Source organism: Chiloscyllium plagiosum, chromosome 22 (assembly GCF_004010195.1).
Source record: "Chiloscyllium plagiosum isolate BGI_BamShark_2017 chromosome 22, ASM401019v2, whole genome shotgun sequence".
Lineage (NCBI taxonomy): Eukaryota > Metazoa > Chordata > Chondrichthyes > Orectolobiformes > Hemiscylliidae > Chiloscyllium > Chiloscyllium plagiosum.
In genome coordinates this window covers 49,469,295-49,487,271 of record NC_057731.1, presented here as the reverse complement: position 1 = coordinate 49,487,271, position 17,977 = coordinate 49,469,295, and the positions used below count along the sequence as shown (strand labels likewise).

The following is a 17,977-nucleotide window of genomic DNA, read 5'->3' as shown; positions in this document are numbered from 1 at the left end:
TTTGATCAAGGTGCCAGTGGATAGTATGGAGGGGGGTGCTGGTGACTTGGAGAATGGGGCTGGGAGGTTTTGGAGTTGGAGGTTGGGTAGAGAGAGATGTTGCTGACCATATGAGTGCTGGTGTGAAGGGGTGGACAGGAGGTGACTGGGATGAGGGAGGTGGTTGATGACCATTACAACAACTAGCTTTACTGTCACATGTACTCACATGAGTACAGTGAAACGTTTACAAGTCACCGCTGACCGTGCCATCTTAGGTACAAGGTGCAGAATCTCAAGGACAAATTTGTAAGGAGAAACAAAAGAAAAATAAAAAGATAAAAAGTCCAGCAATAAATCGGAAGAAAGAAGAGTTCAGAATAGTAGCCCTTCCAACCCAGGCCAGGAGTGAGGGTTCACCGCAAGGCCAGGAGTGAGGGTTCACCGCAAGGCCAGAGCACGGGTTCCACACTGAGGCCGGGAGTGAGGGTCCGCGCTGAGGCCGGGAGTGAGGGTCCGCGCTGAGGCCGGGAGTGAGGGTCCACGCTGAGGCCAGGAGTGAGGGTCCACATTGAGGCCGGGAGTGAGGGTCCGTGCTGAGGCCAGGAGTGAGGGTCCACACTGAGGCCGGGAGTGAGGGTCCGTGCTGAGGCTGGGAGTGATGGTCCATACTGAGGCCGGGTGTGAGGGTCTGTGCTGAGGCTGGGAGTGAGGGTCCACACTGAGGCCGGGAGTGATGGTCCGAAGAGTTTCCTTAAAAGAAGAGGAAAATTTCTTAAATTGCCTGACGCTTGGTCATCCCAGAGTTTGGACTGTCTGATGGTGGCTCACATACTCACTGAGTCACACAGAGTTGGAGTAGCAGAAGCCTGTAGTTGAATATTTGAACAAATCTTTTATTATTGGACAGTGTCTGCTGGAACATCGATACAAAAATTAAAATAGGCTGACAGTGAAATAAGCTACGGAGTAGTAGTAAGTAAAGAAATATGTGACAGAATTTTGAGTCTCTTGCCTGCACAAAGTTAAGTAATACCTTCTTGATGGTGACAAAAATTCGTGACTGAAGAAGATAAACTTGCATTTGTGTAGTTCCTTTTAATATCTGGGACATCTCAAAGTGATTTGCAGTCATTTAAATATGGTCAGTTCTGCTAAAACATTGTAGTTCAGTTCTCATGCAATCCTCTGTTATAAGAAAATCACGTAATAGCTGCACCATTTAAACTAATGGGGCCAGAATTGTGTTATAACCAATTCACACTTTAAAACTTGGCATTTTAGAGTCAATGCCCCCAATTCATCAATTATGTTATAACGAATTTGCTTTAATGAACCATGCGTTATATCAGAATGGCCTGTACCTTATTTTGTAGTTGCAATGTAGAATATGTGGCAACCATTTCCTTTATTTATTCATGGGATGTGGGCGTTGCTGGCTGGGCCAATATTTATTGTCTAGAGGACATTTGAGAGTCAAACACTTTGCTGTGAGTCTGGAGTCCAGTGTGGGCCAGACCAGGTAAGAATGGGTGATTCCCTTCCCTAAAGGACATTAAGGAAACAAATGGGTTTTTACAACAATCAGCGTTGGTCATTACTAGACTAGTGTTTACTTCAAGGATTTTATATAAATCAAATTTCACTATTTGCCATGGTGGGATTTGAAGCTATATTGCCAGAATAATAGTCTGGATTACTAGACAAGTCGCAAATTAACAATGTCACCGTCTCCTTTAATTATCACATATATATTTCCCACGTGACCAGATAATCTGTTTTTGCAAACGTTGAATGAGGGAAAAGTGTGAGGACAGTGGGGAAAACTTGCTTGACCTTTATCAAAATTGTGACAAGAAATAATTTTTACCCAACCTGAAAGAAGTCCCTTTCAAAATGGTGGCTCCTCTGACAGTGCAGCACCCCCTCAGTCCTGCGCTGGAATGTTGACCTAAATCTTTGTGTTCAAGTCCTTTTTGGTTCAGAAGATGAGATTATGTTTCATTTGGTTACAATGTTAAACTTTCTAGAAATTAAATATAAAATCCTCACATTTTCTTCATTCAGTTGACTATTCCACCTTCAACCTCAGCTGTTTTCTTGTCCATCTTGACCTTGTCTCACCTCTTGATTTTGCAGATAACTTTGAGAAGGTGGAGGAAAATGCCATGGAATGTGGTGAAGGGATGAATGGAGAAGGGAATCCAATCAAACTCTCCTCCATTCAGGTGAGAGACAACTTCAGGATTCTCTACCTCTCCCCCAGACCATGGACTGAGGAGATTCAAGACAGAATCAATAGGCTTCTGGAGGCTAATGGCGTTGGATATCAAAGAATCCCTACACTGTGGAAAGAGGCCCTTTGGCCCATCCAAAGAGTATCCCACCCAGACCTAGCCTCCCACCCTATTTCCACATTTACCATGGCTGATCTACTAAGCCTACACACACCAGGGTAATATAGCATGGCCAATCCACCTAACATGCACATCTTTGGACTGCGGGAGGAAACCCACGCAGACACGGGGAGAATGTCCAAACTCCACACAGACAGTTGCCCGAGGCTGGACTCAAACCCAGGTCCCTGGCGCTGTGAGGCAGCAGTGCTAACCACTGAGCTACCGTGCCATCTTAGAGAGAGTGCAGGGAAATCATACTGAGGAGATGATCAGCCATGATCTAGATTGGTGGGGTAGGCTCAAAGGGCTGAATGGCCTACACCCGTTCCTCTGTTGTAAACACCTACTCAATGGAGTTGTATAAGAAAGGATTGCATCTTCTGGGGTTGGTGAGGATGTGGGTCCGATGGAGAAAACAGGGTGAGCTCTCAGTGGTTGTTTGATGGGAGGTTGGGTGTGAATCCAGGGAATTCCTGGACCGAGATGAACTGAGATCAGAAAGAGAGCCCAACGGTGTCCATGACTTCATCTGGGCCTGAGATGTCCTTAGCGTAGTTTCTCTGTGGAGCAGCTCTTTGCATTGATTAGCCCAGTGGATGAAGTTTTCAGGAATTTATGTTATTTCATTGAACGCGTAGTGCAGAATACTTACACCTTTTCAACGAGGATATGAAACGGCAGAAAAAGTACTTGGTTTTTTTCACGTCGTTAGGATGTCCCAAAGCGCTCTCTAGCCAATTAAATAATTTTGAAGCATTGTTGCTTTTGAAATGGAGAAAAAGCAGCAAGCAACTTGTTCACAGCAAGCCCTCGCGGTTTCTTTGGTTGGGGATTAAATGTTTTCCAGAACACCAGGGTAACTGCTTTGTTCTTTTTCAAAATAGTAAAACGGGAAATGTGATTTCCAGCTGACATGGTCTCAATTTAAAGGTCCGCTGAGAAGATTCAGCTTGAATTCTGTCGACAATACTTTTTCCCTTTCACATTTTGACTTGTGACGACACGTTACTCTTAGTAATGTACTCCATGCCTTAATTTAGGTATCTGAAAAAAAAATCCCAGAAGTTTAAATATTCAAATTTCCCACTATGTGTATAAACAAAACAAAACTGAGATTTCAGACATTGTCACCATTTTCCATGTAATAACACGCCAGAGATTCTCAGCAAGTTATATTTTAGATATTTTCTTAAAAATCCATTCACGGGCTGGAGCAGCATTTCTTGCCCAGCCCTAAATGCCCAGAGGGTCAGGAGTCACATGTAGGACAGACTAGGTAAGGATGGCAGTTTCTCTCTCTGAATGACATTAGTGAACCAGATGGATTTTTGTAACAATTCACAGTGGTTACATGATCACCATTTTCTACGTGAAATCTGCAAGTTAAAGCACTTTGCCATTAGGTCAGCTCTATTATACTATTTTGTTGAAATACATTTTTTATTATCTGTCATGGTGGAATTTGAACCCATGTCCCAGAACAATTAGCCCATTAGTCCAGCGACATTACAATTATGCCACTATCTCTCCTAGTCCTGCATTTCCCATGGCTAACCCACTTAACGTACACATCCCTCGACATTATGGTCAATTTAGCCTGGCCAATCTACCTAACCTGCACATCTTTGGACTATGGGAGGAAACCTAGATCACCTAGGTTATCTCTCTCCAGGTAAGCGTGCAAGGTAGCAAAAGGCCTTCCAAGAGGCTTCACGGCTGAGGGCCTAATGTGATCAGAAGGTGGAGTGAGAACAGTCGATGTAGTCAGAGACTCGAGTAATGTTACAGGAGTTAAGTTGGGGGAAGGTCGATGGATTTAGGAAAATGTTCCATTGTGTGTGGTAATGATAGCTTATTCTTTTGCCTGTACTAAATCCATAGGAAGAAAGAGCAGGAACAAACTGTAGGAGAGTAGACTCAGGAAAATGGGAGGAATGGAATGGTGAGGTTTTGTGGAGAAAGTGTTTAAGATCTACTCAAGTTCACACTTGACTTTTGCGTCTTTTTAATGTTCTTCCTGCTGGTAATTTGACTCTTGTGTCTTAAATCTCTCTCAGTAGTCAGTGATATGGAAACACAGGAAGAGAAGGAGTAGGCTGTTTAACTCCTTGACCCTGATCCATCTCAATCATTGATGTCAGAGAGTCATAGGGATACACAGCATGGAAACAGACCCTTCAGTTCAACTTGACCACTCTGACCAGATATCCTAACCTAATCTAGTTCAATTTGCCAGCATTTGGCCCATATTCCTCTAAACCCTTCCTATTCATACACCCATTAGATGCCTCTTAAATGTTGTAATTGTACCAGCCTTCACCACTTCCTCTGGCAGCTCATTCCATACACGTACCACCCTCGGTGTGAAAACATAATCCCTCGGTTCCCATTTAAATCTTGCTCCTCTAGTTTTGGATCCCTCCACCATGGGAAAAAATCTTGGCTATGTATGCCTCTCATGATTTTATAAACCTCTGTAAGGTCACCTTTCAGCCTCAGACACTCCTGGGGAAAAAAGACCATAAACCTATTCAGCCTCCCCCTATCACTCAAACCTTTCAGTCCTGGCAACATCCTTGTAAGTCATTTCTGAACGTTTTCAAATTTAACAACATCTTTCCTAGGCTGCTCTGTGACCTATCTCCATAGACCACTCTTCATACATTTGGTTAACAGAAATTTATCAGTCTCTGATTTAATACTAATTGTTATCTAGTATCATTGGCCATTTGAAAAGCAAGTTTGAAACGCCTTCAACTCTTCAAGTTTGGAAGCATTTCCGAATATAACGCGTGAAAGATCTGGCATTGAGTTTTAGGCTCTGTCTCATAATTCTGGACTCCCCGGCCAGTGGAAACAATTGTTCTCTCTTTGCCCTATCTATTCTCTTTAATATTTTGAGAACTTTGATCAAAATTATATACAACCCTAATTATGAACCTCTCCTCTAATCTTACCCTTGGAGTGCTGGTGTCATTCTACTGAATCTAAACATTATTCCTGCATGGATAATGTCTTCTTCCTGAGATGTGACACCAAGACTGCTTTCAGTGGTTCCAAATGAACTCTAACCAGGCTCTGTATCACGAAAGCAAGAGGTCTACCTCCATTTACAGTCCTTGAGATCTGAAGGCCAGCATTCCGAAAGCCTTGTGATAATTTCTGTATCAGTTCATGATTATTTAATCATACGTCTCTAGCTTTTCATCATTTTGAAAATGCATAATTCTCTGCTTATACAGTCCAAAGTAAATGATCTCATAGTTACTGTAAAACATCCATTTACTACAATTTTGTGCATTTACTTAACTTATGAACATGCTCTTAATTGTATGCTGCCTGCTACATTTCTACTGGTGACTGTCTTATGTCATCAGCAAACTTGGCTTTGTTACTTCTTTTCTCCCCTCATCTGTGCCATTAATAAATCCATGATTACAGGAGACTGATATCACCTGTCACATCCTGCCAGTGTGAGAACCTGCCCCATTATCCCTCTTCTCTTGTCTTGCCATTCAGCCACTTTCCAAACCAAGTCAATATTCTGCCTTCAGTTCCACAATTTTCACCTTTGAATGACGGTCACTTCTGAGGGACTTTGTTGATTTCCAAAAGAAATTTGGCATAATTACTGTCATCAAACATTCCCCTGTTGATAACTGTCGTAATTGGAACCAGGGCCAGGTGGGGGATCTCAATGACTATGGGATCCTTGATTGGGGTCATTAACCCTTGCCAATCAGGGTTCTCGTAGTCGATGAGATCCACGGGGCCCTGGTTCTAGTCACCCCAAACTATTCAGAAAGTTGCATTAAGTCCATCATATACAGTCCCTTACAAATCCATGCTGGCTCTCTCTGATTAGCTGAAAGTTTCCAAGATGTTAAGTCACCATGTCATTCATCACCGGGTTTGGTAAATTCCCGACAACAGATGTGATGCTAATGGGTCTGTCATTCCCAGCTTTTCCTCTCTCATTGTTGGATGAGCAATCCGTACAGCTGTTCATTGTGTTATGCTGAGCTGTCTGCACAATTGCTCACAGTGAGGTAGCTTTGCTGCTACAGTCCTCTTTCAGGGATCGACGTTTCGGGCGTAAGCCCTTCTTATGCCCGAAATGTCGACTCTCCTGCTTCTTGGATGCTGCCTGACTTGCTGCACTTTTCCAGCAACACATTTTTCAGCTCTGATCTCTAGCATCTGCAGTCCTCTCTTTCTCCTCTTTCAGGGATCGACAGAGTCCTTTGGTTTAATGTGGCCGGAGCAAACCAGTCTGTAGTCTATGAAGAAGAGGCTCTTGTCTGAAACAAGTCGTAGTTTATTGCATGGGTAGCAACTAGGCACAAGTGACATTGATGTGTGATAGACACTTATTGTTACAGAAACTGTGAAGAGGACCTGGATTGTTAAAGATCCTCAGCTCTAATTTACTATATAGACAATTGTCCACAAACAAATAAAGAAATTGCTGGAAACAGAATTGCTAGCAGCATCAGAACACAGTTCTGAAGAAGGATTACTCAACCCGAAACGTTAACTCTGATTCCTCCCCACAGATGCTGCCAGACCTGCTGAGATTTTCCAGCAATTTTTTTCTTTGTTTCTGGTTTCCAGCATCCGCAGATCTCACGGTTTTTTGTTGAGGCAATTGTCTAGTTGTTTAGCTGGGTGTTGGTTAAGTTCAGAACTGATTAACATGGACTGTGGAACTGGATAGAACAGAATCTGCACATTGTCACCGTTGTCTGCAAGGACCGGTCAGAGTATAATCTACAGTCAAGTGGCTGCAGTCTTCAATCTGAATGGAAACCCTGAAATTTCACTGGTAACCGGTAAAGTAGGAGTAAGCCTCTGATCCTCTCTCGCCACACAATTAGATAATGGCCAATATGCACTTGAGCTGCGTATTGTTCAACATCCTCACCAAATGAATGAAATGCCTTGATTTCAGCCTTACAAAATCCCATTCATCCCCATAGCCTTTTGGTGGGATTGAATTCCAGAATTGCACCATTTTAAATGCTTCCTGAATTCACCCCTAAATTTCCTGCCTTTAAATTTAAGGACAATGTGGTGGCTCAGTGGTTAACACAGCTGCCTCACAGTGCCAGGGAGCTGGGTTCGATTCCACACTCAGGCAACTGTTGTGTGGGATCAGCACATTCTCCTGTGCTTGTGTAGGTTTCTTCCAGGTGTTCTGTTTCCTCCCACAGTCACAAAGATGTGCAGGCTAGGTGGATTGGCCATGCTAAATTGCCTGTAGTGTCTATGGATATGCAGGTTAGGTGGATTGGCCACGCTAAATTGCCTGTAGTGTCTATGGATATGCAGTTTAGTTGGATTGACCATGGGAAATGCATAGTTACTGGATGGGATGCTCTTCAGAAGGTCAGCATGGGCTGAATGGCCTGCTTCCACACTGCAGGGAATCTGTGGGATTTCAGTGATTTCATCTGTTTGAGAGTGTCTGAGCATCTGGGTGAATTGACCCAGCAGAGGATTATTTAAAGGGCTTGACAATTGCCACTGGGTGCTGCTGGGTGGGATTCTCCTCATCTGTCTGGACTCCATTGGCTACAAGAAAGCTGAATGTTGGATAGGGCATATAACAGGACAGTTTTCAATCATGGCGTGGTGCTTATTTGGCCAATGTGATGAGCACTGATTTTGCAGTTGCTGAGCTTGGCATCACACGGGCCCCAACCTTGTAATGATGGTCTGTCTTTCTACTTGAGTGTATTCGGGACATTAAATATCGTAGTTTCTGACTCTTGAAGTCTTGAAGGTGGGGTTCCAATGTTAGTCGTAACTGCCCTCTATTTACCAGCAGGACAATGGAATCAAGTTGGACAAACACATAACAGACCAGGAAAGAGCAAAGAAAAAGGCAGAAAGGCGAAGAGCCAAAAAAAAGGTTTGTGATTTTTTTTGTTGCTTTTCAATGATAGTAGTATCCAGGGTATCACTAGAGACTCTCACTGATGATGTTACCTAGTCATGGTGACAAAACATCTGTAAACAAACCTTCCAGCTCAGTGAGCTAACTTACAGACTTAACCTGAGCTACAAATCTTCTCAAAATTTGCTAACAGTAGTAACATTGCTAGTGAAGAAAAGAATGAGGTATAACCCAATAAACACTAGGGACATGGGCAGAATGGATAAGGAGCAACTGTCCCCTCAGTTGAAGGGCTAACCATGAGGGGACGTGGGTTCAAGTTGAGGGGCAGGAGGTTTGGAGGGTTGTGAGGAAAAACCTTTTTACTCAGAGAGTGGTAATGGTCTGAAGTGCACTATCTGGGAGGGTGGTGGAAGCGAGTTGCCTTACATCCTTTCGTGCAGTTGTGGTAACACCACTGGATTGGTAATCCTGAATCCCAGGCACTTATAATTTAGGGCATGATTTTGAATCCATCCAGACAGATGGTGAATGTTCGAAATATCGACTCTCCTCCTCCGATGCTGCCTGACCGGCTGTGCTTTTCCAGCACCACACTTTTTGACTTGAGATGGTGTTCAGAAGAAATTTGGAATTGGATGATATGGTGACCATGTAATCATTTTTACTGTCAATTTGTTGTAAAATCCCATCTGGGTCACTATTCCCTTTAGGGAAGGAAACTGCATCTTTACCTGGTCTGGCCTACTTGTGACTCCAGACCCACAGTTAAGTGGTTGACCATTAGCTGCCCTCTGAAATGGACCAGTAAGCCTTTCAGTTCAAGGGCAATTAGGAATGGGCAATAAGTGCTGACCTAGCCAACGACGCCCATTTCTTATGAACAAAGACAAGACCTGGATGAATTTCACCATCAGAGCAATGCCGTATAGTTCTCTGTTGCTTCTGACATAGTGTTATGACACGGGTAAACCCTCCTGTTTAATTTAAACCAGCAACACAGAAATGATTTATCCCGTGCGGTAATCAGTGAAAATTTGAGAGGCCAAGAACTATTTAAAGTAAAAATTAGCCACTTTATTTCTTAAAGTTTAACAGATAATAATTTACTAACAACTATTTACAACTCATTCCTCTAACCTCTCTTTTACTTTCCCTTCTATAATAATAGTCTGATAAAACCCCTAAGTAAGGTTACCAAAATTTCAAGTTTCAAAATCAGACAGCTGTCGAATCTTCTCTTTGTATATTCCTCCGTAGATTTTCTTCTTCTTGGAGATTTTTGTTTCACATCATTGATAGATAAAGGTGCCTTTAAGAGAGCTGTGCTTTGGGCAGTCTATACGTGCTGATGGCTTGGCAGTTCTCCTCTCAACTGTTCAATTATTCCCGGTCTTATACCCCAAAGCATCGGATTGTTTCACTGGTTTTTAATATTGTCAATACACTAAATTCATACTTGATTGGAGGTTGGTATTTTGAGGTATAATTTAAACTGATTGGCCCAATTCAAATTTGTTTTTGTCTCGTAGCAACTCAGCCAATGCTAGCTGCTGGACCAAATGTTACGTTGTAAATTCTCCAGCACTCTGTGTGCTTGCTAAATCCTTCACTTTCTGAAAGGTATAGTACACTTCTACACCTTCATAACAATAGCAATGTCTTGGCCAATTAGAGTCAACTTACCAACCAACCCACCAATCTGCTGTAGTATTGCTAAGATCCCAGCTGATCTTAAAACTGGACAAGTCTGATTCTAGTGTTACACCCTGTCTTAATAGACTCCAGGTTTTAATTTTGAAATTTGTTTACCTTGACAAACAATGACGAACCAAATTCACAAGAGGCTACAAATATATTTTTAATAAAAGAGCAACAAAGTTGATTTTACATGAAGTACTAAATATTATATTGTTAAAAAGCACACAACACCAGGTTATATAAGATTGTAAGACACAGAATTTATAGCAAAGGTTTACAGTGTGATGTAACTGAAATTATATATTGAAAAAGACCTGGATTGTTTGTTAAGTCTCTCATCTTTTAGAATGAACATGTTGGTTTCGGTTCTTTCACATGTAAATTGCAAAACCTTTTTTAAAAATAAGTTACATTCTCAAATGAGCTTTAACAATTAGTGTCATGTTGGCCCAGATAAGGTATTGAAGGTGTTAGCTCCCTGTGAGACTGTCTGTGCCACAAGGGTCAGACTGATTCTAATCTAAAAAACGGATTTACAGAATCTTACATGGGTTCATGCAGTTATTGAGAAAAGTAAAATGTAATTCTGCAAGTACAAATTCACCCCACAAACTTATATGTGTATGTGTGCATGTGGGTATATATGTGTGTGAGTGAGAGTGTAAAGGGGTTTAAGTTTGTGAGAGGGTGTGTGTGAGTGTATGAGAGAAGGTCTGAGTGTATGTATGTGTGTGTAGGAGTGTCTGTGTGTGTGCATGTCTGCCTGTCTGTGTGTGTCCACCTGTCTATCTGCATGTATAGCGCAATGGGATCACCTGTAGTGTGACATGAACACAAGGTCCCGGTTGAGACCATCCCCATGAGTACCGAACTTGGCTATCAGCCTCTGCTCGGCCACTTTTCGTTGTTGCCTGTCCCGAAGTCCATGATGAAGGACAGTCACCCGAAGATCCGAGGTCGAATGTCCCGGACCCCTAAAGTGCTCTCCGACTGGGAGGGAGCGCTCCTGTCTATTGATTGTTCTGCAGTGTCCATTGGTGTCCCCCCAACACCACCTCCTACACACACACCTACATGCACACATACACTTATAAGTTTGTGGGGTGAATTTGTACTTGCAGAATTACATTTTACTTTGCTCAATAATTGCATGAATCCCTGTAAGATTCTGTAAATCCGTTTTTTAGATTAGAATCAGTCTGACCATTGTGGCACAGACAGTCTCACAGGGAGCTAACACCTTCAATACCTTATCTGGGCTGACATGACACCAATTGTTAAATTCACTTGAGAATGTAATTTTAAAAGAAATGTTCTGTGACCTACATATTAAAGAACTGAAACCAACATGACCATTCTAAAAAATGAGAGACTTAACAAACAATCCAGGTCTTTTTCAATATATAATTTCAGTTACATCTTTGCTATAAACCTTTGCTATAAATTCTGTGTCTTACAATCTTATTCTCTATAATCACCCAATGAAGGAGCAGCGCTCCAAAAGCTAGTGTTTCCAAATAAACCTGTTGGACTATAACCTGGGTGTTGTGTGATTTTTAACTTTGTACACCCCAGTCCAAATCATAATATTACATAAAAACTGTTTGAAGTTATTTTATTGAAAATGTCAAAAATAAATGTTCAACCTTTTTTACCTCTTTCAACAACAGCCTTACAGATACTCAAACTTCAGTGAACAGTCTACTCCTATTTCCACTTTAAGTTTCTCTGTTTAGTGAACAATATTGCATTTGGTATTTTTCTGGCAATTGTCTGGCATTCACTCAATGTTATTATTTTTATTTAATGTTTCTTTGAGACCCTTAAACAGGCTGCTAACATAGCGTGCTTACTCCGTAACATGTGTTCCTTAAACTCATGCATTCGCCAGCCTTGTAGGAGGAATTCTTTTCTGACATCTTAAGTTTTTTGTTTTTGAAACTTTTCTTTTACTGATTTCTAAGCTGCTTTCGAACTTCTCTTGATTGGTTTGGAGACGGCAACCAGCAATGTTGATGTTATAAGCTTTTTCTCTCTGAGTGACCTATTTATCTTTGAAAGAAACCTGTCCACTACCTAACCTTCTGGATCGTTCTCTCTTTCTAAAAGATTTCTTGTTTTCATCTCTATCTTCTTGTGTCAAGAACACCTTGTTGCTGCTTAACAGCCCATTTTGTTTCTCTTCTACTTCTCGTTTCACAAAGCACTAAATGATCGACCTTGGTTTTTAATTAATTAATTAACTGTGAAAAAATCTCCAGAGAAATGGTTCTCAAAAGCAAAACTTAAACTGTGTTCTCCCATCTTAAAACACTTAATAAAGAAATACAAATGAAAGCATAGTTAAAGCTAGACATGAGATAGATTAGATTCCCTACACATTAGAAACTGGCCTTTCGGCCTAACAAGTCCACACCAACCCTCTGAAGAGTAACCCACCCAGATCCATTCCCCTACCATATATTTAACCTTGACTATTGCACCTGATCCTATGGGCAATTTAGCCTGGCCAATTCACCTGACCTGCACATCTTTGGATTGTGGGAGGAAACCGGAGCACCCAGAGGAAACCCACACAGACACAAAGAGAATGTGCAAACTCCACACAGACAGTTGCCGGAGGCAGGAATTGAACCTGGGTCCCTGGTGCTATGAGGCAGCAGTGCTAACCACTGAGCCACTGTGCCACCCTAGTGCAGTCCATTTTAAGACCAAAGTCTCCAAATTGTTTTTCAATCATGGGATAAGGGCATCACTGGCTAGGCAGCATTTAATGCCCAACCAGAGGGCAGTTAAGAGTTACCCACATTGCTGTGGGTCTGGGGGTCACATGTAGGCCAGACCAGGGTAAAGAAGGCAGTTTCCTTCCTTAAAGGGCATTAGTCAACCAGATGGATTTTTCCAACAATTGGCGATGGAGTCATGGTCATCATTAGACTCTTAATTCCAGATTATTTTATTGAATTCAAATTCTACCACCTATCATGGGAGGATTCGAACCTGGGTCTGTCGAATGTTACCTGGGTCTCTGCTTCCCTAGGCAGCAGGAGGTGTAGATGGAGTCAATGGAAGGAAAGCTTGACCCGAAACGTTAACTCTGATTTCTCTGCACAGATGCTGCCAGACCTGCTGAGCTTTTCCAGCAATTTCTGTTTTTGTTGTCAATGGGATGGAGGCTGGTTTTCAGGATAGACTGGGTTACATTCACATCGCTCTGTAGTTTCTCATGGAGAGGAACTTGCAGATGATGTTCTCAAATAGCAAGTGCCTGTATTTCTAAATGCTAGTAGTTGTGGATTAATAGAGATCAGAGTCAAAGTGTATGGTGTTGGAAAAGCACAACTGGTCAGGCAGCATCCGATGAGCAGGAGAATCAACGTTTCGGGCATAAGCCCTTCATCAACTCTCTGGGTTAATAGTCCATTGGTGATACCATTAGGCTGTTGCCTCCCCTAATATTTATGTTCAACAATAATATGTAATAAAGCTACATCACAGTATAAATTGTGATCATTTGAAATTTCCCATTCTTGCATGTATCTTGATGAACACAAGATGGAAAGCTTTTGATAAGATGTCTCTTTTTTTTTCAGCAAGACTTGCTCTGCTCTGTCACGTGGCAGTTTAAATAATGCAACACTTCAACTTACAAATCTGACAGGTTGCTTATAGTGTAAGAAAAGCAATGAGCTTGAGTTTGAGGGGATTTCCTTTTTTCATGTGCTCAACGTTAGATCATCAGGTGTCCAAATAAATCAAGATTGAGTAGGCTATTTGGCGAGCTGTTTATTACTGATTCAGTGTTACAAGGCATTACGTATTGATTTGAGCAACTGTTCCTTCTCCTGTCAGTATCACTGTTTGTGTCAATCCCTTCAATTTTCCACACAGAACAACATCAGCAAAGGCTGTGAAATGAATTCCTTCAGAGAGATGGATATTGTGATCCAGGTTATAGCTTGCCAGTAGCTAGTTCAGTTGGCAGGTTGGCTCTTTTGCAATCCATAGTGATGCCAACAGTATGGGTTCGAATCAGAGAGCAGCCCTTGGTCCAGTAGGAATATGGCAACTTTACCTTTTTTTTGTTGCCTTGTCTGCCCTAACAATTGTAACATACTAATAACATCTTTCTCAACCACCGAATGTCCCAGAGCACTGGAGAGTGCATGTGATACTTCTGAAGTGTCATCACTGTTAGTATGCAGGAGATATGACACTCAATTAGTGCTCAAGACTGAAGGAATATTTCCAAGTCATGATAGGGAGTGGCTTGGATTTGAGTTGATTCATTGATGCCACATGTACCAAGATGCAATGAAAAGTAGTGTTTTGCATGCTACCCAGACAAATCATACCTGATATAAATACGATGTGGAGGTGCCGGTGTTGGACTGGGGTAGACAAAGTCAAAAGTCACATGACACCAGGTTATAGTCCAACAGGTTTACTTGAAATCACAAGCTTTCAGAGTGCTGCTGCTTCGTATGGTGGAGTGGTTTGTTAAGTGATGAAGGAGCAGCGCTCCAAGACCTTATGATTTCAAGTAAACCGGCTGGATTATAACCTGGTGTGGTATGACTTCTGACTTTTTCCATTAGAACATTGAGATAATAGAATAGAATGTGGAATATTGTCCTAAAGCTACAGAGAAGGTGCAGAGAAAGATCAACTCTTTTGAATGGAGCTCTCATATAATAGTCTGATAATGGCAGGGAAGAAACTGTTCTTGACTCTGTTGGTACGTGTTTTCAAACTGTTGTATCTTCTTACCGATGGAAGAGGTTATAACTGGAGTGAGAGGGGTCTTTGATGACGTTGGCTGCTTTCCCAAGGCAGTGCGAAGTGTAGATGGAGTCAATGGAAGGAAGACTTGACCTGAAACGTTAACTCTGATTTCTCTGCACAGATGCTGCCAGACCTGCTGAGCTTTTCCAGCAACTTCTGTTTTTGTTGTCAATGGGAGGGAGGCTGGCTTTCATGATAGACTGGGCTACATTCACATCTCTCTGTAATTTCTTGTGGAGAGGAACTTGCAGATGATGTTCTCACATAGCAACAGTCTCTGTACTTCTAAATGCTAGTGGTTATGAATTTGGAAGGTGCTGTCTAAGGAGTCTTGGTGAATTTCTGCAGCTTGCAGATGGTAAAGACAAATGTTGCTTAATGATGGACTGTTGACCTTGAGGGTTTTGAAAGAACCAGATTCGAGAGTGTGGTGCTGGAAAAGCACAGCTGGTCAGGCAGCATCTGAAGAGCAGGACAGTTGACGTTTCCAGCATAAGCCATTCCTGATGAAGAGCTTATGCTCGAATTGTCGACTCTCCTGCTCCTCGGATGCTGCCTGAGTGGCTGTGCTTTTCTAGCACCACACTTTTTGACTCTGATCTCCAGCATCTGCAGTCCTCACTTTCTCCCGGTTTGTAAAGAACCTCAATTAAAGTGAACAAATCTCCAGACAACGTATGGTTGTCCTCATGGTTTTCAAAAACAACAGTTAAACTATGTCTCCCCTACTTACATATAGAAAAACAAATCAAACTTGTTTTCCCAAAAACCTGTCCATCATCTATAAGCCACAATTCTGAGGTTTGATGGAATACTGTCCATTTCTTTGGGTGGGTGCAACTCCAAATGAGTTCAATAGAATCATCACCCAAGAAACAGAGTCCATTTGATTGGCACCACATCCACAATCATTTGTTCCCTTCACCACCGCCGCTGAGTGGCATCGCTTTGTATCATCTATTTGATGCACTGCAGAAGTTCACCAAGGCTTCTTAGACAACACCTTCCAAACCCATGACCACTACCATTTAGAGGGTCAAGGGTTGCTGCTGTGTGGGAACATAAACTGTAAATTCCCTGCAGGCCACTCACCTTCGTGATTTGGAGAAATCCCAGCATCGTTCCTTCAGTATTGCTTGGCTATAGTCTTGGAATCCCCTCCCTAACAGCATTGTGGGTCTACCTACACCAAATGTGCTGCAGCAGTTCAAGACGAATTGAATGTATTGAATTGTAATGAAGTGTATTAAATTGTATTGAATTGAATTGAATTGAATTCATCTTCACGTGTACCGAGACACAGTGAAAAGCTTTGTCTTGCGAGCAATACAGGCAGATCAAGAGTTAATTTAGCATAGATAAGTAAATAATAGGTAAACAACGGCAAAAACGAAAACACAGGTACAAGCGAATGTTAAGAGTTTGAGAGTCCATTCAATATTCTAACAACAGTAGGGTAGAAACTGTTTTGAAACCGGCTGGTGTGTGTTCAGGTTTCTGTACCCAATGGTAGAGGTTATAGAAACACATTGCCAGGGTGGGATGGATCTTTGAGAATGCTGGTGGCCTTTCCTTGACAGCGGGCCTGGTAGGTGGATTCTATAGATGGGAGGTTGGCCTTTGTGATTATCCGGGCTGAGTTCACCACTCTCTGTAACCATCTCCGATCTTGAATGTTACAGTTGCCATACCAAGTCGTGATACATCCAGACAGAATGGTCTCAATGGTGCACCTATAAAAGTTGGCAAGGGTATTCACCGTCATGCCAAATTTCCTCAGCTGCCTGAGGAAGAAGAGATGTTGGGCCTTTGTAACCAGTGCATCCACATGAAGAGTCCAAGAAAGCTTGTTGTGGATGACCACTCCCAGGAGCTTGACATTCTCCACTCGTTCCACCTCTGTGCTGTTAACGTGTAGGAGGGCATGAGTAACATCCTGCCGAAAGTCAGTAATGAGTTCCTTGGTTTTGCCGGCATTGAGAGCTAGGTTGTTCTCAGTGCACCAGTTTTCCAAGTTGGCAGCTTGCCATTGCCTTCTGAAGGGTACTTGTGGATGTGAAATAAATGCCAGCATAGCCAACAATGCCCACATTCCATGAATGAATAAAGAAAACTCTGTCAACAGCAATGCAGTCACTGCTTAGCATTCTGTTATCTAAGGAAAGATATCCTGGCATTGGAGGCAGTCCAGAGATAGTTCACTACCTGATACCAGATTTGGAGGGTCTGTCTTATAAGGAGAGGTTGAGTAGGTTGGCCCTATACTCATTGGCATTTAGAAGAATGAAAGGTGATCTCATTAAACATGATGCTAAGGGGGACTCAACAGGGTATGTGCAGAGAATTTGTTTTCCCTTTACAGGGGAGCCCAGGACTACAGGGAATAATCTCAGAATAAAGGGTCACACATTTAAGACAGAGATGAGAAATGTCATCTGTCAGAGGGGATTGAATCTATGGAATTCTTTACCGCAGAGGGCTGTCGAGGCTGGGCATTAAGTATATTCAAACTGGGATAGAGAGATTTTTAATCAGTATGGGAATCGAGAGTCCTGGGGAAAAGGCAGCAAAGTGGAGTTGAGGATGATCAGATTATTGAATGTTGAGGCAGAGTCAATGGGCTGAATGGCCTACTTCTTCTCCTGTCTTCTGGGCCAGACAGACTTTCTTGTCATCATGTTGATTGAGGGATAGAAATTGATCGAGTCATAGAGTCATACGGCACGGAAACAGCCCCTTCGGTCCAACCAATTCATGCTGACCATAATCCCAAACTACACTAGTCCCACCTGCCTGCACCTGGTCCAAATCCGTCTATAGATTTCCTGTTCATTCACTTATCCAAATGTCTTTTAAACATTGTAGCTGTACCTACATCCACCACTTCCTCTGGAAGTTCATCCCCCACACAAACCACTCTCTGTGTTGCCTCTTGTGTCTTTTTCAAATCTTTCTCCCCTCACTTTAAAAATATGCCCCCTAGTTTTGAACGCCCTCACTTCAGGGAATAGACAGATGTCATTCACCTTATCTATACCCCTCATGACTTATAAACCTCTATAAGGTCACCTGTTCATGTCATACGCTTCATTGAAAAAAGACCCAGCTTCTCCTTATAATTCAAACCCTCCATTCCCAGCAACATCCTGGTAAATCTCTTCTGAACCCTCTCCCATTTAGTAATATCCTTCCTGTAACAGGACGGTCAGAGCTG

At 42.3% G+C, this 17,977-nt stretch overlaps 1 protein-coding gene across 3 annotated transcripts in view; it reads left to right on the top strand.

Moving 5' to 3' along the window:
- zgc:123010 (uncharacterized protein LOC641500 homolog) overlaps window positions 1–17,977 on the top strand; it is a 151,511-nt gene that overhangs the window by 35,407 nt on the left and 98,127 nt on the right. For 2 of the 3 annotated variants that reach the window (XM_043713011.1, XM_043713013.1), the window contains exons 2-3: window positions 2,119–2,207; window positions 8,206–8,292. In XM_043713011.1, the coding sequence (XP_043568946.1) occupies window positions 2,119–2,207; window positions 8,206–8,292 (176 nt within the window). The remainder of the gene's footprint in view (window positions 1–2,118; window positions 2,208–8,205; window positions 8,293–17,977) is intronic. The other variant, XM_043713012.1, reaches the window with a different exon arrangement.